The following is a 24,945-nucleotide window of genomic DNA, read 5'->3' on the forward strand; positions in this document are numbered from 1 at the left end:
CCTGTTGCTTTTTAAAATAAACCCAACCTTTCTCTCTGTTCTCTTGCACTCATGCTAACTTAAAGAGCACAGATAATTCATGGTAGAAGACCACCTCCTGAAGACAAAATTCTTATCTCCAGCCTCATCAGGGAGACTTTAGGAACCATCACTTGCTAGGGGGGAGGAGGGGGGAGTGGTGGGGGGAATCTTTGAGCTGCCTTGTACCTGAGACTGTCTGTTTACTGTCAAGTCAAATGATAAAGTGAGACGAGGTAGCTGAGAACTGTACAAAAAGATCTTAATGACCCAGATAACCATGATGGTGTGATCACTCATCTAGAGCTAGACATCTTGGAGGAAGTGTGAAGTCAAGTGGGCCTTAGGAAGCATCACTACAAACAAAGCTAGTGGAGGTGATGGAATTCCAGTTGAGCTATTTCAAACCCTAAAAGATCATGCTGTGAAAGTGCTGCACTCATTATGCCAGCAAATTTGGAAAACTCAGCAGTGGCCACAGGACTGGAAAAGGTCAGTTTTCATTCCAATCCCAAAGAAAGGCAATGCCAAAGAATCCTCAAACTACTGCACAATTGTACTCATCCCACACACTAGTAAAGTAATGCTCAAAATTCTCCAAGCTAGGCTTCAAGCGTATGTGAACCAAGAACTTCCAGATGTTCAAGCTGGGTTTAGAAAAGGCAGAGGAACCAGAGATCAAATTGCCAACATCCACTGGATCATTGAAAAATCAAGAGAATTCCAGAAAAATATCTACTTCCACTTCATTGACTACACTAAAACCTCTGATTGTGTGGATCACAACAAACTGTAGAAAATTCTTTGGGAGACAGGAATACCAAGCCGCCTTACCTGCCTCCTGAGAAACCTGTATGCAGGTCAAGAAGCAACGGTTAGGACCAGATATGAAACAACAGACTGGTTCCAAATTGGGAAAGGAGTACATCAGGGCTGTATATTGTCACCCTGCTTATTTAACTGATATGCAAAGTACATCATGCAAAATGCTGGGCTGGATGAAGCACAAGCTGGAATCAAGATTGCTGGGGGAAATATGAATAACCTCAGATATGCAGATGACACCACCATTATGGCAGAAAGCGAAGAGGAACTAAAGAGCATCTTGATGAAAGTGAAAGAGGAGAGTGAAAAAACTGGCTTAAAATTCAGCATTCAAAAAACTAAGATCATGGCATCCGGTCCCATCACTTCATGGGAAATAGGCGGGGGAAAAAATGGAAACAGTGACAGACTTTATTTTCTTGGACTTCAAAATCACTACAGGTGTTGACTATAGCCATGAAATTAAAAGATGCTTGCCCCTTGGAAGAAAAGCTATGATCAACCTAGACAGCATGTTAAAAAGCAGAGACATTACTGTGCCGACAAAGGTCTGTCTAGTCAAACCTGTGGTTTTTCCTGTGGTCATGTATGGATGTGAGAGTTGGACTATAAAGAAAGCTGAGTGCCGAAGGATTGATGCCTTTGGACTGTGATGCTGGAGAAAACTCTAGAGAGTCCCTTGGACTGCAAGGAGATCAAACCAGTCAATTCTAAAGGAAATCAACCCTAAATATTCATTGGAAGGACTGATGCTGAAGCTGAAACTCCAATATTTTGGCCACCTGATGTGAAGAGCTGACTCATTAGAAAAGACCCTGACGCTGGGAAAGATTGAAGGCAGGAAGAGAAGGGGATGACAGAGGATAAGATGATTGGATGGCATCACTGACTCAAGGGACATGAGTCTGAGCAAGCTCCAGGAGTTGGTAAAGGACAGGGAAGCCTGCCATACTGGAGTCCATGAATTGGACACAACTGAGTGACTGAACAACTACAACAACAAATGATAAAATATTTTTATGAGCAGAGGGAACTATAGAAAGCAGCACGTGATAGGGATCATTATTTTACTTCCTTTTCTCATCACATAATTTTAAATTTAATACCCTTCCCTAAAGTTTCATCAGCATCTCCTGAGCTTGAATAGCCTCTGTGGTTGTCATAAATAAGGGGGCCATCCCCACAAAAGAGTGCAAACCCCAGAGGCCTGCAGAAAAATAAAAAGCAATTTCCATTGGGCATGTTTTTCTCTACAGCACCACCAGGAACACACAACTCAATACTGCCTACTAACCTTGAACTTCAGGTTACCCCACTTCATAATCTCCTCAATCCCCAAGGAGATCTGGCCACTCCCTTCCCTAGCTGGCATCCAACTTCACAGTCAACGAATATCCTATTTCTATTCCATGCTTAATATATTCCATCACAATCCTCTTCTCACCACCATCTCTGCCTCTCCCTAGTTAGTTAAGCATGAGGGAATTATTCCAAGCCTAAGGATGAAGAGTTGATAGAAATGAAAAGATGTAGAGCACTGGGACCAAAGTGAAGAAAGAGAGGAAGGCACCTAGGGTGCAAAATTTAAGGATACAGCACTCGGACTGGGCAAGTGTAGGATCAGCTCAGATGAGTGCCTTCCTGAGTTTATGCCTAGTCAAATCTCTTATCTTACCCTAATTCCAGCCCTATTATTTTTTTCAAAATTTAATATAGTTGTTGCCAAAATTTTTAATGCTCATCCAGATGTTACATGCACTTCTTCCCACACCACAGGGACTCATCCAGGTGATACATCTAGGCTCAGATGCTGCCTTTTGGTGCCTACATGCTTGGAGGATCTCACCTATGCTTAAGAGATGTTCAGTTATGTTTCTTGAGTTGCCATTTTTCTTTATAGAGGCTTTCCCCTCTATTCTTTATATTATCTGATTTATCTGATTTCATTCTTTGGTTTTACATCAAGATACCAGCATGTTTTTGTCATCACAAGATACCCTTGACAATCAGGTAATCAACACACACGGGACAACGGCAGTATTAAAAAACACAGATAGATTGGAATGTCAGTGATTTGCAATATTTGCAATGTCACTGATAAATCAGAGCAGAATCAAGTTTGTGTGTGTGTGTTAAGTCGCTTCAGTCATGTCTGGCTCTGTGATCCTATGGACTATAGCCCACCAGGTTCCTCTGTCCTTGGGATATTCCAGGCAAGAATACTGGAGTGAGTTGCCATTTCCTTCTCCAGGTGATCTTCCTGACCCAGGTATCAAACCCACATCTCTTATGTCTCCTGCATTGGCAGGCGGGTTCTTTACCACTAGTGCTACCTGAGAATCAAGTTTATCTCTGCAACATCCTTGCAGTCTCTAGAATTTTCTATAGTTCTAAAGTGCTTTCCACAGAAGGAGAGAAAAAGATGCTTTTCTTCTAGCCTTCCCAGCACTATGTTTACTTTTTAAACACTATGTACACCTGTGAGGTGCCATGATCTCTTAAGTGTGTCTTGTCAGGACAGAAGTCAAGAGTGGTGGGTGTGTGTTGAAGCTTAGCAAATCCAGGAGGCCTGAGATGCTTGATTTCTCCAAACCCTGTCTCTTGGGTACCTTTCGAGTATATTCCTTGGAGAAGTTTTCCAGGGATTGTCTGAATGTATCTGGACCTTTGTCTGGTTGGTGCCCCATATGTGTGAACTAGAATGCTTTTTGATTGCAAAATGCATGTAGACTCGCCACGCTCAACTAACTTTGCACCACAGTTCATGTTATCTTCCTCTCTTTTTTTCACTGGCTTGGCTTTCACCTTCAGGATGAAATCTATCTCAGAAGATATTGGATTTCACTGGTCCTTTTAGGTCACCCCCAATCATCCTCAGTCACCCATTATCCCACTATTTTTTTTCTTTTTAAAAATTTTTTATTTTAATGTTTTTATTGAAGTATATTTGATTTACAATGTTGTTTTAATTTCTGCTCTATAGTAAAGTAATTCAGTTATACATATATATACATTCTTTTTAAAATATTATTTTCCATTACAGTTTATCACAGGATACTGAATACAATCATCTGCAATATACAGTAGGACCTTGCTGCTTATCCGGTCTATATATAATAGCTTACAGCTTGTTGTTATTGAGTCATCAAGTTGCGTCTGACTCTTTACGACCCCACGGACTCTAGCCCACCAAACTTCCCTGTCTTTCACTATCTCCCGGAGGTTACTCAAACTCATGTCCATTGAGTCAGTGATGCCATCCAACCGTCTCATTCTCTGTAGCCCCCTTCCCCTACCCTCAATCTTTCCCATCATCAGTGTTTTTTCCAATGAGTCGGCTCTTCACATCAGTATTGGAGCTTCAGCATCAGTCCTTCCAGTGAACATTCACGGTTGACTTCCTTTAGCTTACAGCTGCTCACCCCAAACTCCCACTCCATCCTTCCCCCACACCCTCTCCTCCTTGGTAACCACAAGTCTCTTCTCCGTGTCTCTGTTTCTGCTTGTACATAAGCTCATCTGTGTCATATTTTAGATTCCACCTATAAGTGATAGCATATTTGCCTTTCTCCTTCTGTCTTCCTTTTTGCTTAGTATGATGATCTCTAGTTGCATCCATGTTGCTGCAAATGCATTACTTCATTCTTTTCATGGCCCTTAGTATTCCACTGTATATGTGCACCACATCTTCTTTATCCTTTTATCTGTGGATGGACAGTTAGGTTGTTTCCCTGTCCTGGCTATAGTGAATGCCACTGTTATGCACACAGAGGGTGCATGTATTTTTTTGAAATAGTTTTGTCTGGATATATGCTCAGGAGTCGGATTGCTAGATCGTATGGTAACTCTACTTTTAGTGTTCTGAGGACCCTCCATAAGAACCTCCATGCTGTTTTCCACAGTGGCTGCACCAGTTTACATTCCCACCAGAGTATAGGAGGGTGCCCTTCTCGCCACTTTGTCTCCAACAGTTGAACAACTAGTTCTTAAAGCTAATGAAGTTCTTCTCTAACTCTGCTTGTCGGCAGGATGTGTAACACACCACTTTCCCCCTCCCTCGGGCTGCATCACTGTCAAGCTTAAATGAAATATGTTCACTTTAAATCCACCCACTCTCCTATCTTCTCTTCCAGGTAGCTATAGATTTTACGGCCTCAAACGGGGACCCCAGGAACAGCTGTTCCCTGCACTACATCCACCCCTACCAGCCCAATGAGTACCTGAAGGCCTTGGTGGCAGTGGGAGAGATTTGCCAAGACTATGACAGGTATGAGACTTCCCATCTATGGGGGTTCTTGTGGCCCCTAGCTGATCCTGGGCAGAATAATGGAAATGAAGTTATGCTGAGGCTCATGAAGGGACAAAATAAAGCCCAGCTCTAAATGTGTTATCCTCTTCACCTCAAGAGGAACTGAATTCACGCCAAGCTCACATTGGCCACCAAAAAATCCTTTCTTCTCTTACTTGGCTGGCAGGACCACTGGATAGAGATTTTGGTTCTCTTTTGTGAAACTTCATTATGTGCCTTACTACGTACAGAAAGTTGCAAAGTTGGGTGCATTGACTAGCAGCATAATGTCGCAGAACATCAAGCTCCACTTGAGCATCTAAATCAGCATCTGCACCGTAACATGATTCCCAGATGATTTGTATGCAAGTTGAGCTTTGAGAAGCACCGGTTTATTGGGCGCTATTCTTTCTGATCCTTATACTAACCCTTCTGTCATGGGTGTTGTTTAACAGAAGGGGAAAACTGTGCAGGGAGGTGAAGTGGTGTGTGCCCTGACCTACAGACAAGGGCAGGATTTAAACCCAGAGCCAGCTCCTTCCACAGCATAAGCTCGTAATCATGGGATTTCACTGATCTCAAGAGCTATTGGTAACTTCAGCAGAGGGTGTGTGCGTGCCCCCGACAGTGTTTACATGTGTTTGTAAGTCTGTATAGAAAACACAATTTTGAGATCAGATCAGTATTATATTTATTTTTACTTCTCGGCAAACATTGACCTTGCCCACCAAGAGAATTCCTTGTAAGAAGTGATTTACATAAACTACATTGAACTGAATTTATTTTGCCTTTCCAGTATTTCTAGATTGAGGTGAAGTTGTTCACATGTTTGATTAAGAAGGTTCTTTGAAATAGGACCAGTGTAAATATATTGTGGGTAAATCTCAGTTGACAGCCTGATGTGATTGTAAAACAGGACTAGTTAGTAATAAGCAGTAACTAAGTGACGTGAAAGTTGCTCAGTCATGTCTGACTCTTTGCGACCCTATGGACTATACAGTCCATGGAATTCTCCAGGCCAGAATACTGGAGTGGGTAGCCTTTCTCTTTTCCAGGGGATCTTCCCAACACAGGAATTGAACCCAGGTCTCCCACATTGCAGGCAGTTTCTTTACCAGCTGAGCCACCAGGGAAGCCCAAGCAGTAACTAATTGTCCAGGAAAATAAAGTGACTGTCCTCCAATTTCAGAGAGATTTCATGAAATAGCCTGATTTCTGTTCTTTCTAGTCTCATAATTGGTGATAACCATATTAAAAACCTGATACCCAGGCACTTAGGGAGTAACACAACCTAGTGACCAGAAGGTGCATGAGTGTCCTTCCCACTGGCGAGTCCCTGGATTCGGATGGTCATCACCAATAACTCAGATGTGTGTGATGCTAGCTGGGGATGAACGAACGGATGCAGTCAAATCAGATAGTGCTAAACACTTCCCCTTGCCCTTGCCAACACTTCCCCTCCATGTTTGGAACAGAGAGCAGTAATAGCATTTTAAATTACCTTATTGAACTGATACTTGTACCTACCCTTGAAATATTGTCTGTGAAGGCAACTTTAATCTCAGCTCTTGATTTCTTCAGGCCCCAATTCAGGAAGGATTCTTAGAGAAGCTCAAGTCATAATGGAGATTTCTACCAAGAGGAAAAAAACAGACAGATTGCAGTTCCCACTGTTAGAAACTCCTCCAAATATCCCCCAAGATACCACCACAGTAATTCCCTCCTTTCTTTCTCTCTCTCTGCTCCCCACCAACACACACACAGTGTTACCTTAAATGTGTCCATTTAAGAGAAGAACAGTGAGAACTTCTTCAGGATTCTTAACAACTTTTAAATATTGAAATGCTCATAAAATAAAGTAGGTAAAAGCACTTAATACAACACAATAGACACATAGTTGAGTCAGTAAAGTTGGCCTTGACTGACTCTGCAGGCACAAGGCAGCCTAGTAATGAATTCCAAAGAGCAAATTGATGGCATGGCCAGAAATTAAGATGCCAACACTCAGAGCCCTTGCTGTGTTTCTGCAGCAGATTTATTGGACAGGCTACAGAACTTCTGTTTCCTGATTACCTCAAACTCAAAATGCAGATAAGACAGTCAGAGGGACCCACACATCTTTTGGAGCTATTATCCCTTTATAATATGAACCAGACAAAGCCTAGGGAGGATTTTTATATTTCCTCAAAAGTACAGATAAAAGTAAGAGGATCACCTTCAGCTTACATAAAATATCATCTCAGATGATTCTTTTAAAAAACGGATTAATGTTATATGTGGCAAAAACCATCAAAATATTGTAATTATCCTCCAATTCAAATAAATTATTTTGTTTAATTTTTAAAGGAAAATACCAAAGTTGTTGGTCCCAACTGGCCAAGCAAATCAGATTTCTTCAACTCAGTGGAGCATTTTTATTTTTCATGTGAAGAAAGCACCTCAGCATTGAAATCGGCACACTAATCACTTCATGAAAACTGACAAGTTTCCCTCACTTCTCTGTGTGGGTGGAAAGACAATAGACAGACAGTCAGGACATTGCAAGTAGGGGCTTTGGAACTAATTTATTCTGCATCAAAGTCAGTGAAGTTGCTGCTCAAAAAGAAACAGTTGAGTAAAAACTGACAGAGGGCTCCGTTTGCCCACCTGCAGTGACACAGAGGCATTTAATCCCCAGGAACCTTGAAATTCCTCTCAGCTTCTGACGGCCAAGAGTTTTCTTCCTGCCTTGTACATTCACTGCTCGTGGATCATGATGAGCTGATCCATGAAGCTGAACAGCTTGAGAGACGCGTGAAGCTCAGAGTTCTCAGGGCGGCCTTGAGGGGAGGCTCAGGTCCTAAGCCTGGCAGGCAGCTCTGCTAGCCCGTTTTCTCTGTGTTTCTGAGAGAGAGACCCCTGCCTTCTGTCTCCTCCAGCTCCCCAAGTGTGTGCCTCCCAAACGAGCTTATCTGTTCCCAGTCGGTTGTAGCCCTCCCCCAGCTCCTACAAACAACGTGGTCTCTTTAGGCTGCTCAAGGCCAGGGTGGCATCCATTCCTAGGGCTCGGCAGAGATGTGAGTCTCTGACAAGCGTCTCTTTCAAAGAGTGCTGGGTAGGGTGCTGCGAGGAGGTACAGTTAGAACTGAAACAGGCTGGAATGCAGAGGATTGGGTTAGCAGTCAGGAGTCACATTAGAGTGCTGTCTTTTTCACTCTGCAGACACCAATCCATTGTTCTCTTGGCTCCACTTTGGAACCACTAGGGAAGCCTTAAAAACAGGCTGGTGCCTGGGCCCGATCCCCAGATTTAATTAGTCTGGTGCACATCCTGAGGTTAAACTCCTTGGGCCTTGTTTCCTTGACAGCAAATGAAAGATTCAGCTAACTTCCCCTGCAGAGTAGTTGTAAGAATTAGATATAGAAGTTCTGCCTTTTGTACATTCTTAATAAATAATAGAGGCTTTCTGAAGGAGATCAGCCCTGGGATTTCTTCGGAGGGAATGATGCTAAAGCTGAAACTCCAGTACTTTGGCCACCTCATGGGAAGAGTTGACTCATTGGAAAAGACCCTGATGCTGGGAGGGATTAGGGGCAGGAGGAGAAGGAGACCACAGAGGATGAGATGGCTGGATGGCATCACTGACTCGATGGACGTGAGTCTGAGTGAACTCTGGGAGATGGTGATGGACAGGGAGGCCTGGCATACTGCGATTCATGGGGTCGCAAAGAGTTGGACACGACTGAGTGACTGAACTGAACTGAAGTGATAGAGGCTTATACTCTTTACTTATATTTAAAACATCAACTGACACAAAAGGGAAAAGAACTATAGTGTCAGACCTAAAAGTCATTTTGGACCAATGACCTGTAAAGTTTTTGGCTCACATATTCCTAAAAAGAATGTTTAAACATATAACCTTCACACCCTATTATATTGAAATCTAACATTTTCCATCATAAGTTTAAATAGTGACAAAGAATGATAATTCTAATGTCATGTAAATATGGACATTTAAAAATAAAACTCTTACATAACTCTACTGAATGCATCCAGCAGAACTAAACGCCACTTGATACCCACCATCATCCATTTAAAAACTGCGTGAACAAGTTAATCAGTTTGAGCTGAGAATTCTGTTTCTTGTTTTTCATGAAGTCATATTTTCATTCCCTTCTCCCATAGAATTCCATCCCAATGTATCTTTAAAATTTGCTTTGAAATTCCTTAATTGATCACTATATTATATCTTTAATTAAAATATGAATATAAATTTTAAAATTTCCAATTTCTAAAATTTACTATAATGAAAAGATTTGAAGCATTTAAAATATCTTCTGGTTTAGTTTTTATTATAATCATTATTGTTGCCTAATTGATCATAAATATTTGGGAAATTTTGATAACTGATTATTGCCTATAAAATTTTTTTTAGTCTTAATGAAACAGATATTCCCCAGTTAGTTTACATATCTGTGGGTAACTGCCCCCTCTGACCAGAATGGAAAAGTCCAGCATCAGTTCTAATTTAATTTTTTGTTTTATCAATGTAAATACTAAGAAAGCTTGTTTTTATAAGTCCATGGTAATGGAAAGAGTTTGCTTAACAGTGTTATGTAGTTTTTTCAATTCAAAGTTTTATATAAAAAATTACATATCTATCATCAAAATATATTTTTAATGGTCTACCATCTGACATTAGCACTTTCAACAGTTCTTTTAAGCAAAAACTGGCAACTACCTGACTCATGAAAGGATTTGTTTGCTAGCAGTCATTCTCATCAGGAAATGTCCCTTTGTATTCTGCTTGGAGCTTCTACAAAGGGGAGCAGTGCACACGGTGGCTGAGATTCTGCCTGGGTGAGCAGAGGGTAACTGGGAGACGGGAGGTGTGAATGAGAAGCAGGTACTTCAATCACAGACGTTCCCAAATCAGTTTCAGCAAAGAATACATGGGGAGGTAAAGGAGCTGAATACTGATTTCCTTTAAAAGCAAAGAAGCCATGCTCTTATATCTATAGAAGGGCTTTGTACCTCCACATACCCCAACTTTAAGACCACTGCTTTAGAGAACAGCCCTTATTTAATGTGTAGCTGTTCTAAAATGTGATTTTACTGAGTTCATCTCCATTTCCTTATGGACACAGTCTTTCCTTTAATTGTTCTCTTGCTGTAGCCCCTTCTTCCTTACCGGGGAAGACAAAAATGCATCTCCCATTGGAAGATCATCTGACCAAGGTCTTTCCCTAAGTTCAAGGCAGCAAGCTCATTGCCACTGAAAACCCTGGGCTCTTTGATCATATTTTATCCTATTTTATTCCAATAGTAGGAAATACTGCCTTCAGGAAATTCAATCTGCCTTGAATTCTCCAGGTTGGGAGGTTCCATCACTCATCTCAGTAGTTTCCAGAGGCCCCTTTATAAGTGCTGGTAGGTCTCATTTTAAGTTCTCTGATGTGTTGGCAAGCCTTCACTTGCTTGTGTGCTCAACTTGCCTTCCCTTTCTCTTGCTTAAAAGAACTGTTGAAAGTGCTAATGTCAGTTTTATTTTTAATCAAGGAAAGTGAATACTTAAATCTATTGTTCTTAGGCTTGATTTTTTTTTTCTTTAGTATGCTTATTAGAGACTGTGTGGTGGTTAACTTCAGAGAACTGACACCCTCATGACTCATTAATTATTCCCCCTGTAGGTGAGACATTTTCCCTACCTTCCTGCTGTTGAAACTCAATTGTGTAACAGTGCCTCATGGTCAGTAAACTTCAAATCCCCAAGGGTGGCTTGAAGGTATAAAATCTGAAACACTGGTTTGCTGATTAGAAACAGAATACTAGATCTCACCTCTCTTAAACTCATCAAAGAAAATAAAAGGTGTGGAGCTTCCTAATTTTCTCTGCTTTGACTTCTGAGCCATCTGAGTTGGAAGAAGCTGGACCCATCCTCCACCCAGAACAGCTTTCTTCCAGATTTAACTAGAAAGCACCTCTAAAAACTCTCTCACATTCCTCACCCTTATCCTAGCTAAGAAGGAATCTCTGAGACAAAGCATTTCAATATTTCCAAGGCCCAGAAGTATTTCAGACCTGTGTCTAATCTTTTATAAGCTTTTATGATTTTCTGTTTATCATCATGAATACCCTAATACATGCTAGATATATGCAAAGTCCATACCTACATAACAGAGAGGGAAAGGGGGAACAAGTCATTTTTCTGACAAATGTAGCCTCTGATTTCAAAGAATCCTGATTTCCTTGAATCTCCCAACCCCTGCCCCAAATTTGGTCAAATTGGATGTATTTTGGTGAGGGTCTATCAAAGCCGTCTTTGGCTACCAGTGACCTCTATCTAAATCAGTAGATGGTGATGGGTGACAGTCTGGCTTTGATCCTTTGACTTCTCAGCCTGGGGCTCCCCTTTCGCTTCCAGAGACATTCCAGGGACAGTGAGCCCTTATCTGAGTTTCCTCTTCTCCTTGACTGACTCTGTAAGAATTGAGAAATGGAGGAATTGTTCCAAGAACAAATCTCAATTGAGTCTTTAATGGGAGAGCAAATAAAAAGTAGGTGTCCTGAGAAGGACGTGCCCTCTTCAAAGAGCAATATTCCTGAGCTCCACTGTAACAATCCCCTGACAGCACAAAATTCACTTGAGAAGTGTCTTATTTGTGGTCTGATCAGGGGCCCAGTTACAGAAAGCACAAGAGGAAACCACATTTAATACTGTATGTAATCATTAAGTTTTGATGGTATAATAGAAAATTCATAGGCTTTGGAATTAAACAGTGCTTGCTGGTAAACACCTTAGTTCACTTTCTTAGACTTTTTGAGGCTCAGTTTATTCATCAGTAAAACAGGAATAAAAAGTAGGTGGACCTTCAAATGTTGTATGAAAATTAACTAAGTATAGACAAGGCCTAGCATCATATCTGGTGTTGTGCCAATCAATGTTCATTCTTCTCCTACTCACTTCTCACCTATAGTATAGGAAAGCAGTAAAGTGATGAGCTTTGGGGATTATTTCTTTATTTCAGTTTTCCACTCTATTGCTGTCCCCTGTTACCACAAGTAATCAAAAAGCATGAGTTAGCATTTGGCATAATGACCTGTTCTAGGGAGGCAATGCAGGTTTATGTTTTTCTTTCTCATTAGATGAAAAAATACAGCAACTTCTTTTTTAATTTCAGTGACAAAATGTTCCCAGCCTTTGGGTTCGGTGCCAGGATACCCCCAGAGTACACGGTGAGTGGGTGTTTTAATATAAACAAACGATGGCGTGGGTTTCCCTCACAGAAGTCCCACACTTTCAACCTTTAATATAATCATGTAAAGGCCCATAGTCAGAAGTGATCTTCACAAGCAGTGAGGTTAGCTCCTCCAGCTGGTGTATAGATGTCACCCATTCTCCTGGGATTCTTGATGGGCTGTCTCAGAGTTAATTCCAAATGAAAACTTCCATTGTTTAGCTTCATATAGACAAGTCAGAGACTGTGGAAACACTTGGAAATTGATCTTCAATGGCTCAGAGCCCATCTATTCAGATCTCTCCTGGAGAAAAACCCTATTGACCATTCTGACAGTGAAAATCCATGACAGTGAAGTCTACAGACTCCCTCATCCCAAGTTCCTAAGTGCCAGTCTTGTGTGGGAGATACAGAGAAATCCTGAGGAAAGAGCTACTTGGGTTCAGAGAATTTGGAGCTGAAAGGCTACTGTAAAAACACTGGAATCCTATTTGACCTTGATGCCGATTTCTCATGACACAAAGAAGGCCAAGACTGTATATGGAGAGATTTGTGCTGCAGTGGGGCTGAGGCACTCTCCCATGGTATACCAGATGGTCTGGGTGGGAGAATCTTGGGGAGGAGCAGGGACCCCTGTCCCTCAGGAGGCCTCTGCAGTCCCAAATAAATGCAAGCAATACTGCCCAGTCATCAATTTCTCTTTTACTGACCTAATCTGAGCTGCACATCAGGAAGCAGATGCCAACTTTTGCTCCCACCCCACAGCAGTCAGACTGAAGGCCTTTCATGAAAAAAGGAGTCCACCTTCTTTTTCCTGCTGGAGTGAGCAGTGATGGAGTAGCCTGTCTCCATGACCTGTCCTCCTTCTTGTTTGCCTATGCCCCACACTGTTCTCCCTGCTGGCCATGCTATAGAATTCTGGGAGCGTTTGTTGGAAACGGAGCACGTGGTGGGGGAAGAATATAGACCAAGTGTTGTCAACTGTTGGCTTATAGGTGTTAATCAGTCCACAAATATATTCTGAGACTTTTTTTTTTTAAGAATTAGACAATTTTGTGAAAATGTCAGATTTCTGGCTTCTCTGGAAAAACTGAAAGACCTGGCAATACTAAAATTAAAAGATCATACATAAAAGAATTAACCAGAGCTCAGGAGATGCAGTCCCCTTCAGATGGGGTATCAGTTCCAGGATGTGGGCAGGTGGGTGCCCACCTTCCTCACAGAACTGCTAAGCCTCTAGCCTGGAATTGAACCTGGACAACCACCAGTCCAGCTGCCCTGAGATGTATAAGCATACTCCCCAATCCCCCTAGGTAGCCTTGGCCCAGTGGGGCTGAGGATAGAGGTGTGCAGCTTACCTGGCTCCAGGCCTTCCTGTCCTCATCCCTGGCATGTGCCTGGTCCCCCTCCTAAAGCAACTTCTTCTAGCTGTTAGCTAAAGTTCTTATCCCCCTCCTGATCCATTCTGCCTGACAGCTAACTTCTTCCTGCTACCCTACCAGGCATCCCTTATGCATCCTCACTCTATTCCCCCAAAGCCATTCAGATACCCCTTTTCCATGCCTCATCTCCATGCCTCATCTCCCCTCTGCTCCAGACAGGCCCTGATGGTCTCAGCAACTCAGGTGCCCCCAGAGAATTTATAAGGTTAGCATGACTTATTTCTTCGGGATAAAATCTCAGTTTGCATTGAAACTGAGTCACAATCACCTCTGTCTTAGTTTGCACTCTCCAGGGACCTTGCAGCAAGGATTAGGAACCAAGCAGTTTATTTGAGAAGTAGAGAAAGCCTCGGTAGAGAGAGGGGAAATGGGAAGAAGTCAACATGGGGTTTTCTAACAAGTCATTACCAGCAGGGACAGCCAAAGCCAGATCCTGGAAGACAGTGCAGAGTACACACAGACCCCAAGGGATTAGAGGGCTGGGATACTGATTCACAGCCTCCTGTTAGCCCATGATGAAGAGCTATTCTCCAGGGACATTACTCTCAGGGGACATTCATTCCCCAACACTTTTTGCCTGTCACTTGGGTAAGCCACACCAGCTCTGGAAGCCCAAGGAAAATTTAAGGTAAATAAACCAGGTAAGATAACTGACAGTTGATTGAGTTGCCTGGAAGAGCCAAGGGCAAGGAAATGTGAGTAAGGCACCAACAGCATCAGCTCTGACCCCCACTGGGAAAAAAGGGATTTTTTACCACAATGACTTATTTTCTAGGCCCCAGAGAGTCAGTGCTTTGGGAAACTAGCCTTTGAAATGGAAACCTCAGTAAAATTCCATGTGACCTAATAAAAATATCTAGATGCCAGGACACACTTCTTATTTTATCAAGTTTTAGAAACAAAAAAATAAGCCACCTATTATTTAACCTTGTATTGTACATAGGTCCCACCAGGTAGAGGAATCTGTATTGGAAGTTTCCAAATTATGTTACTTTATTACTTTTCCAAAAGCTAGAGTCTATTTTTACCTGTATGTATGTGAAAATCCTCCTGCCCAGCAGTTCTATATATTATGTTAGAATGAGTCGTAAATGTCAACAGCTTAGCTGGAGCCTTTGTAAGCACAGCCATCTCGAGCAGACAGCTTGGGGTTATTGAGTTATCATTTTTTAATCACTTGGTCCAAATAGAACTCAGCCAAATCTAGCCTCTGTTCTGAGGCCACTTCTCTCTTGAAGCTATTTGGAGTTAACATTTTTCTGAAATCTTTCCTTCCATTTTTTTTCATATACCTTATTCTCCCTCCCCTGCAGCATTTATCTGATTCTAGAAAATCTCCCTGTCACCTCAACTCCACAGGGAGCTTAGAATCCACCCTCCATCTCAGAGAGATTCTGTAAAGGCTGAAAATGGTTCCTGCTGCTTGACACAAAATGAATGTAATGAGCTTCTGTTTGCAGACTCTAACCCCAGTGCCCCCAACTGGATTAATGTTGTCATTCTCCTGTCTTCCTTTTGTAAATTTTAATTGGTGTCCAGGTCTCTCATGACTTCGCCATCAACTTTAATGAGGACAACCCGGAATGTGCAGGTAAATCACGATGTGAAAGGGACCCAGGGTCCCACAGCCCTTCCCTTCCCCTTTTCCCATCTTAGTGTCTCTCTCCTGATGCAGTGTGCCAGTGATTGTCCACAGCAGAGAATTAGGCTCCCTGGACCCAAATAACAAGAGAGCAGAGGCATAAGAGCTGGAAAAGACAGAATGCAGAAGAGGTCTTGAGCTTAGAGCAAGAATATCAATCCCAATTCTGGATTCCTCTGGCCGAAAAAAAAAAAAAAAAAAACTTGAGGGAAGGGTCACCTGATGGGCAGTGATGAGGTAACCCCCTTTCTGCTTTCCAAGTTGTCATCAAGTATTTATTTTTCACAACTTCCTGTGGAGCAATAAGAAGAGGGGGGAAGTGTGGACGTCATATGACAATCTTACCATATTGGTAATGGAGTCGTTTCCATGGTTTTGTGCCAGAAAGAGCTCCTCAAAGACTTTGATCCCTATTCTGTTATTTCCAACTGGAGATTCTCCAACACATTCCACAAAATAATGATGATGACTATGATGATAACTTGTATCCTAGAATCATTTTTCCGAGTTTCTAAATGATAAATAGAGCCAAGCACATCTGTTGCTATGAAAATGGTAAGACATTTTTACAGTGGGCTGGTGGAAATGTTCGTGTCTCTCCTCCTTCCTGTCAAGGAGGAACCCAGAACAGAGTTAATTCAGATCCTGTGGGGGATGTTGAGCTTTCTGCAGTTTCTTTCACAAATCTGGCACTAACTGTCCAAGAACATGACATCAGTATCCCCAAGGTCTGCACAGAACAACCTCTAAGACCAGATCTCCACTCAGCTCTTATTCCCTTTCACCATCCTTCATGCCAAGTTTACTACAATTTAGGCTTTAGGAGGATGAGATGAAACAGGAACGAGAGCGGGAACACAAGCACAGGCATGGAGAGGACCCTTTGAACAAAAATCACTGGTAATGGGACTGTGTCACTGTGGGATCATGATTAGAACATTCAGTGTGCAGTTGAGACTCAGGCTGGGAGAAGCTCTGCAAGCAAAGCCCACCTGTCACGATGTTTGGATGGAAGCCCCCTTAAATGAGAGGTGCCCATGGTGATGAGCATCATTTGTCTGTATTATAGTTCCCAACAAATAACAGTAACAGTCATTTTCCTCATCCATCACACATTTGGGGAGCAGCTACTATGTGCCTGACATGCCTTGAGCTTATGAGAGAGGAAGGTACAATTCCTGCCCACAAAGACTTCAGCCTTTGGAGAGATGGCCGTATGTACACATTATTCACATAGGTGGCCTGGGACGGGTGTACTAGGATCAATAGGGTGGTGCGAAAACTATAGAAACATTAAAGCCTTGAGCATGGCCCTTAGAGCAAGACACACCTGTGTGAATCCTGAGTCTGCAAAAAACCTCTGAGCCTCAGTTTCTTCACCTGTAAAAATGATCGCTTTTAACGTGAACCTTGTAAGAGGATGAGTTCTGACTAAAAGATTTCTCTCTGAGTTTTAAGCTGTAGGGTTGCAAAATATCCCCAGCATGAATCCCTTATATTTGAAAGTATACAAAAGTTTTGGGAATACATAGGTTTGTAACTGCCATTTTTTTTAACTGGGTCTAGAGTATTCTCTTTGCCATAAAAAGGCTTGTTTGTATTCTGTAGGAAACACAATCATTCATTAATAAATTCTTTCCAAGCCAATTTCAAAAAATAACTAAAATGCATAAAGAGAATGATTTTAGTGGAATGGAGGCAGAAACACCAGCCCAGATGTGATGTTTTCTTTTTTATCTTAAGAACATAAATGTGCTGTTGATAAGGACTCTTTAAGGGAAGTTAATGCTTCGTGTGTATATGTGTGTATTCTTAAATATATTTAGAAGACTATTTAGCTATTGATCTTTGCCAATTTTACCTCAGGGATTCAAGGAGTTGTGGAAGCCTATCAGAGCTGCCTTCCCAAACTCCAGCTCTATGGCCCCACCAACATCGCTCCCATCATCCAGAAGGTGGCCAAGTCAGCATCAGAGGAGACCAACACCAAGGAGGCGTCGGTAAGGAGAGGGGTGGTCTGCCTACTAGTGCGTACCTACCCTTCCTCCCCTGGATACTGGCCATAGCACCCGCCCCACTCTGACAAAGAATCTGCATTTTTACCTGCATAAGTTTGAATAAATGATTTAACCTTCCCTCCCCAGTCCTCAGTCTCCTCATCTGAAAAATGGGGATAATCATGCCCGTCTCTGCTGAATTAACATGAGGTTTAGGGATGACACAACTCAAATGTCTTCAACATTACCTGAACACAGCAGGCACTGAACAAGGAAAGACTCTATACTCTCTGGAGTGTAAGTCCATGTCACAATGCTCAACTTACCTTCAGTTCCTGGGAAGGAAAAAAAAGAAAAAACTAAGCTTAACTTCCAGGGTATCCAGACTACAGATGGAAGTGAAATAAAATGATGGGTTATTCTTCTACCTAGTAATCAAGTGAAGTAACACACATCATGGGGAAGATTTGTTTGAGGTCCTGTTGGTGGTTTTCTTAAGAAAAATGCAAACCAAAGCTGAAAGGCCAGAGTTTGGTTTTTTTCCTAATATGTGGTGTGCATGCTAAGTCACTTCAGTTGTGTCTGACTCTTTGTGACCTCATGAACTGTACCCCGCCAGACTCTGTGTGTCCATGGAATTCTCCAGGCAAGAATATTGGAATGGGTTGCCATGCCCTTCTCCAAGGGATCTTCCCGACCCAGGGATCAAATTTGTGTCTCTTACATCTCCTGCACAAGCAGGCGGGTTCTTTAACACTAGCACTACCTGGGAAGCGCCACCCAATTACATTAGAGTTACATATATTACCATAATATAATAATTTTTCTATGTATCTTTTTTCAATACCATCATTATGTGCCTCTTGAGAAACCTGTATGCAGGTCAGGAAGCAACAGTTAGAACTGGACATGGAACAACAGACTGGTTCCAAATAGGGAAAGGAGTACGTTAAGGCTGTATATTGTCACCCTGCTTATTTAACTTATATGCAGAGTATATCATGAGAAACGCTGGGCTGAAAGAAGCACAAGCTGGAATCAAGATTGCCGGGAGAAATATCAATAACCTCAAATATGCAGATGACACCACCCTTATGGCAGAAAGTAAAGAGGAACTAAAGAGCTTCTTGATGAAAGTCAAAGAGGAGAGTAAAAAAGTTGGCTTAAAGCTCAACATTCAGAGAACTAAGATCATGGCATCCGGTCCCATCACTTCATGGCAAATAGATGGGGAAACAATGGAAAGAGTGTCAGACTTTATTTTTCTGAGCTCCAAAATCACTGCAGATGGTGACTGAAGCCATGAAATTAAAAGACGCTTACTCATTGGAAGGAAAGTTATGACCAACCTAGACAGCATATTAAAAAGCAGAGACATTACTTTGCCAACAAAGGTCTGTCTAGTCAAGGCTATGGTTTTTCCAGTGGTCATGTATGGATGTGAGAGTTGGACTAGAAAGAAAGCTGAGCACTGAAGAATTGATGCTTTTGAACTGTGGTGTTGGAGAAGACTCTTGAGAGTCCCTTGCACTGCAAGGAGATCCAACCAGTCCATCCTAAAGGAGATCAGTCCTGGGTGTTCATTGGTGGGACTGATGTTGAAGCAGAAACTCCAATACTTTGGCCACCTGATATGAAGAGCTGACTCATTTGAAAAGACCCTGATGCTGGGAAAGATTGAGGACAGGAGGAGAAGGGGATAACATCACCGACTCGATGGACATGGGTTTGGGTGGGCCCCGGGATTTGGTGATGGACAGGGAGGCCTGGCGTGCTGTGGTTCATGAGGTCACAAAGAGTCGGACACGACTGAGCAACTGAACTGAACTGAACTGAAATGTTTTTCAGATTTAGCAGAATATTAATGATGTCTGAAATTTTCTTTATGATTTTATCCTGGATTCCACAACACTAGATTTGCATAAAGAACATGATATACTGCTGTCTCACCTTCTTATGTGAGCCCATCTTTCCCCCTGCTCTCTGCCTGTGTTCTCAGCATCCCTCATGTTATGATGGGCTGGACATATTCCCATCTCACAGTGGTGTCTGCTCTGTGCACTGCAGCACACACCTCCCAACTATCCAGGAACAGTGACCTCATACTTGCATTCCCTTTCTTTCCTTATCATCTACTTCTCTTTCTACTGAAGACTCATTCCTATTAGCAAATAAAACATGTTGTAATTTCTCTTGCTTAAGTTCAAAGCTCTCCCTTGACACCACTCTACCCTTTAACTACTGTCCCTTATTTTACTCTTTTTGAGCAAAATTCACTGAAAGAACTGCCCATACTCACCATCTCTATCTCTCTTTCCACTGGTGCCTCTACCCATATCATCCAAACTTTGCTCCTGACACCACTCTGAAGACCACACTTGTCAAAGTCAATAGCAGCTCCATCTTACCAAACTCAAGAGGCCTTGGAGAAATTCTGAATCCTCACAGATGCAAGGTTTAGGGATAGGGTTGGACAAGATCAGTATTTCATTTATTTTAACCCCTTTTAAATTACCAGAACCTCAAATTCTTCAAATAATATCTTGCTTAGAAACCAAACATATAGATTTTAAGAAAACAGACTGTTCTGACTGAATCTGGGCTAAGGGGTGGGGCCCACACTTAAGGGGCTTTATCCTTAAGAGGATCCAAGGCATCCCTAGGGCTCCATGGAGCCCAGTTTGAGAACTGAGTTATCTCAGCCTCTCTAGGGTACCAACACTCACAGGAGTAAAGGGTATCTGACATAGGTGTGCATTCTGGATTAACAGAAACCAGAATGAGGTTTTGGGCATCACTTACTCCTCCAGGGTCAGGTGGGTATGCTCTGAAAGGACAGATCAGAAAACAGCACTGAAAGGATCTAATCCATATCTCATTCTTATATGCCAGGAACACTGATGCTTTCCCCCAGAGTTTCTGTTATCTTATTAACAGAGTGTGGTCCAGGGCCCCCTTGTTATCACTGATTGCTAAGTGTCCTAACCTTGAACCCTGTAGGCAAGTGGTGTCAGGAAGTCTGTGGCTATAGGATTTTTTCCCCAGTTTTATGAAACTCTTCTAGAAAGAAAAAATTCCCTCATTATTTAAACAGGACCTCAAGTACATTCAGACTATAATGTTTCACCCATGAGCATTTTCCTAGCCTGACTTTGGAAGCAAGTGTTACTGCAAGCTTTATCGGAAATTTCCATCAGGGTTTCGATCCAGCAGTCTGCAGCCTATTACCTTTAGCTAGATTAAACCTGGAAGGATCAGGTCTAGAATCTTGACAGTCTCTTCAGACCAGAACTTCTTAACCCTTTTTGATCCATGGACACCATTAGCAGCTGGTAAAGCCCATGGACCCCCTCCTCAGAATGGCCTTTAAATGCACAGAATAAAACAAATGTTATAAAGTAAACCAATTATGTTGAAAAGCAGTTAGCTAAATATTTTTAAATGTGACATAGAAGCATCATAAATATAGCAATAAATTTAAATTGTGAGAATTAGTGCCTGGCCTAATAATTCTGTTATTTCTAAGTAATGTTGAATGTAAATGATACACTGTTTTACGACAGGAACATATTATGTGATTTCTATTGGTGACTCAGTACAAGTACAGTTAAAGCCAATTTTATTTGTTGATTATACTCAGAATTGAAAAATGATACATTTTTAGTTAAAGGTAAGTGAAAACACAACTTTAATTTACCCCAACTGTGCAGATGGCCTGAAATCATTTCAGTTCAACAGTCTGCAAGCCCAGGCTAAGAATCCCTGCTCTACCTCTTGAACCTCCCTCCCATCTCCCTCACCATCCCACCTCTCTAGGTTGTTACATATGTATACCTATGGCTGCTTCGTCCTGATGTTTGGCAGAAACAAACAAACAAAAAAATCTGTAAAGCAATTATCCTTCAATTAAAAAAATAAATTAAAAAAAACGAAATCAAGGCAAATGAGAGAGAAGTAGAAAGAATGAATAGGCTCCAGTTTCCACAGTCTTTTGGACTCTGTGGGAGAGGGAGAGGGTGGGATGATTTGGGAGAATGGCATTAAAACATGCATAATATCATATATGAAATGAATCGCCAGTCCAGGTCTGATGCATGATACTGGATGCTTGGGGCTGGTGCACTGAGACGACCCAGAGGGATGGTACAGGAAGGGAGGAGGGAAGAGGTTCAGGATGGAGAACACGTGTATACCTGTGGTGGATTCATGTTGATGTATGGCAAAACCAATACAATATTATAAAGTAATTAACCTCCAATTAAAATAAATAAATTTATATTTTAAAAAAGAATGAATAAAAATTACTGGAAAGAAAAAAAGAATCCCTGCTCTAAATGAAAAGCCAGCAACATTCTGCAACCTGTTTCTCAGTTAGTGAATAATGGCTTCTACAGTTTTAAATGGTTGAAAAAAAATCAAAAGGAGAATCATATTTCATGGCACACAAAAGTTATATGACATTCAAACTTGTGTCCCTCAATAAAGTTTTATTGGAACACAGCCATGCACATTCCTATTAAGTAATATTTATGGCTATTTTCATTCGAACAGGCAGAGTTAGGTCATTGCCACAGACACCATTATGGCCCACATAGCCTAAAGTATTTATCATAGCCCCTTTACAGAAAATACTTTCCCAACACCCTATCTAGACAATGACAACTCTAAATTCCTCGATATGGTGGTGTGATTGTCAGGCTGTTTGCTCCTGGAGGTGTTTTAGGGGACAGGTAGGGGAGATCCATGCCCTGAACCATGAAGATCAGATCAGACAGGAGTTAGGGGAGGACGAGGAGTGAATGGTGGGGGTGCAGAAGTGTGATTCACTCACAAGGCCACCTGCTCAGGAATCAGGAGGAGGCTCCAACCAGATTTGGTACCTGTTATAGCCTCCAAGGCACACCCTGCAAAGAGTCATTTATGACTCTGGTATTTCCTGCATCACATCCATCCATCCCTAAGCCACCAAGTTGCCTCCTTTGGCTTCTTCTCCCTGCACCTCCGTAGCTCCTCCATCACTTTCTCTGATTAAAACCTTCCTCCAAACTCCCAGGCCACTTTCTCTGTGAATGTATAAGACTCCAAAAGCATAGGTATGGATGAAAATTGATAATTCAAATGAATTTTAAAATTGTTCCGTTAGAACTAGGGGTGGGTAATTAGCAGACATGGAACAGAATTTGCCTCTATATTAAACTGTATGAAAAGCATTAAGGACACATGTCTGTCTTCATCATAGTATGAATTTCTCTTCTCTCCAGTTGTATTTTGACTGGGTTGTTTTGTTTAAAAATATTTTTTTCAGGCTCACAGAGAAAAATGAGAACTCTTTAGCACTACCAGCCCTATATGCAACCTTTTAAGTGTGATTCTCAAAACCAGATATGTTCAACATGTGATTTTCTATCTAGCCTTTCTCCTTTGAAATGTGGCAACTTGGAGTGGTTTCACCATCCCACATTTATTCCCTGTAGATGAGCATATTGCAAAGTTTACGTTAAAAGTTCTTTAGAGTTTGGTGTGAGCAGCATCTCAGTAACCTCATTCCCGAATCCCTTCTCATCCGAAATGCTGTCATGATGCCTCTAATAACTAAGGACAGTGAGGTCCTCCCTGAACTTTCCCTCTTCAGACCCCATAGCCCTTCCCTAGCCCTCCCTGTACTGATGAGTATGGAGCCTCCTGTCCAGTCTCCGTCTCAGATAAGACTCCTACAAGCCTGTTCAGCCATAATTTAGAGTAGGAAGAGCCTTCTGCCCCCATCCTTGGAGAAGAGCAGCCACCTGCAGGCCACTCACCAGTCCAGGGCACACGATCTAAAGAAGGAGAGCCCACAATCCTCACCTCTCCTAGGGCTTTAGTGCAGTGCCATCCTCTGACTTCCCTGGTGGCTCAGACGGTAAAGTGTCTGCCTACAGTGCGGGAGATCCGAGTTCAATCCCTGGGTCGGGAAGGTCCCCTGGAGGAGGGAATGGCAACCCACTTCAGTATTCTTGTTTGGAGCTTCCCTGGTGGCTCAGACGGTAAAGCGTCTGCCTATAGTGTGGGAGACCTGGGTTCCATCCCTGGGTTGGGAAGATCCCCTGGAGAATGAAATGGCAACCCACTCCAGTATTCTTGCCTGGAAAATTCCATGGACTGAGGAGCCAGGTAGGCTACAGTCCATGGGGTCGGAAAGAGTCAGACACGACTGAGTGACTTCATGTTCATGTTCATCCTCTAGAAATAGAGTGGGAGGTGTGCAGAAATTTTTAATTCTCCAGTAGTCACAGTTTAAAGCTGCAGAGAAATAGGAAAATTCATTTTAATAACATTTTATTTAACCCAGCATAACTAAAACCATCATCTTAAGAGGTACTCCATATAAAAATTATTAATAAAGTATTTTAAGTTATTTTTTGTACTGTAAGTGTGTACTTTATCCTTATATCATCTCAATTTGGATGCTAAATATCATCAAAAATACTTGATCCTTATATAGATTCAATAAATTGATAATTGAGAAAGTAGATTCACATATTTTTAAATTTATTTTTTAATTGAAGGATAATTGCTTTACAGAATTTTGTTGTTTTCTGTCAAACATCAACAAGAATCAGCCATAGGTATACATATGTCCCCTAGATTCACATATTTATAGTTGTGCAAATATACTTAAAAGATTTCCAGTAAATCAATCAGGTATCCATTTTTTAAGTTAAATTTAAATTTATTTGAATGAGATAAAATGTAAAATTCTGCTTCTCCATTGCTTTCACGGCATTTCAAGGCCTCAGTTGGAGCTGGTGGCTAAATTAGGCAGCTCCACTTTAGATTTGCAAATCTCCAGGCTGAAGAGGACCCTATGAATGATCCAGCTCCACCACTCACGTGAGAGATGAAAAGGGTGAGACCCAGAGGATTCAGGGGAAAATTCCCACCATTTCAGAGAACGAGGCTTTGAAATCAGCCCCTGACTCCTCTACTATTCTGTCTATACCCTGTGCTTTATAAACATCACTAAGGTGATTATTTGGATTTGGATTATTTGGATTACTTGCAATTACTGAGCCAGCCTTTAAGTTCCATTCATCCTAAGTCTTTGGTGTTTAGGGCTGTAAACTCAGGCATTCAGGAAAAGTTTGTCATCACTTTTGCTGTGGTCAGTGTGCACTGGAGCCACCTGAGTGTGTAACTGGCTTTGTCCTTGTCTCCCCCACCTCTCTGTCCCCATTGTCTCCTGATGTCCGACCTTTGGCAGCAATACTTCATCCTGCTGATCCTGACTGACGGGGTCATCACAGACATGGCCGACACACGGGAGGCCATCGTCCATGCCTCCCACCTCCCCATGTCAGTCATCATCGTGGGAGTAGGCAACGCAGACTTCAGCGACATGCAGATGCTGGATGGTGATGATGGGATTCTGAGATCACCCAAGGGAGAGCCTGTCCTCCGTGACATCGTCCAGTTCGTGCCCTTCAGGAACTTCAAACATGTATGCATATTTTGGGGGCTTACCTTGGGAAAGCAGAAA

The 24,945-nt window shown here is 42.0% G+C and overlaps 1 protein-coding gene across 1 annotated transcript in view; it reads left to right on the plus strand.

Annotated features, from left to right (window-relative positions):
• Nucleotides 1-24,945, plus strand: part of CPNE4 (copine 4) — a 494,912-nt gene that overhangs the window by 465,179 nt on the left and 4,788 nt on the right. Inside the window, exons 10-14 of the mRNA XM_068965804.1 lie at nucleotides 4,977-5,110; nucleotides 12,292-12,346; nucleotides 15,330-15,381; nucleotides 17,299-17,432; nucleotides 24,670-24,906. Of these exons, the coding sequence (XP_068821905.1) occupies nucleotides 4,977-5,110; nucleotides 12,292-12,346; nucleotides 15,330-15,381; nucleotides 17,299-17,432; nucleotides 24,670-24,906 (612 nt within the window). The remainder of the gene's footprint in view (nucleotides 1-4,976; nucleotides 5,111-12,291; nucleotides 12,347-15,329; nucleotides 15,382-17,298; nucleotides 17,433-24,669; nucleotides 24,907-24,945) is intronic.

Source organism: Capricornis sumatraensis, chromosome 1 (assembly GCF_032405125.1).
Source record: "Capricornis sumatraensis isolate serow.1 chromosome 1, serow.2, whole genome shotgun sequence".
NCBI lineage: Eukaryota > Metazoa > Chordata > Mammalia > Artiodactyla > Bovidae > Capricornis > Capricornis sumatraensis.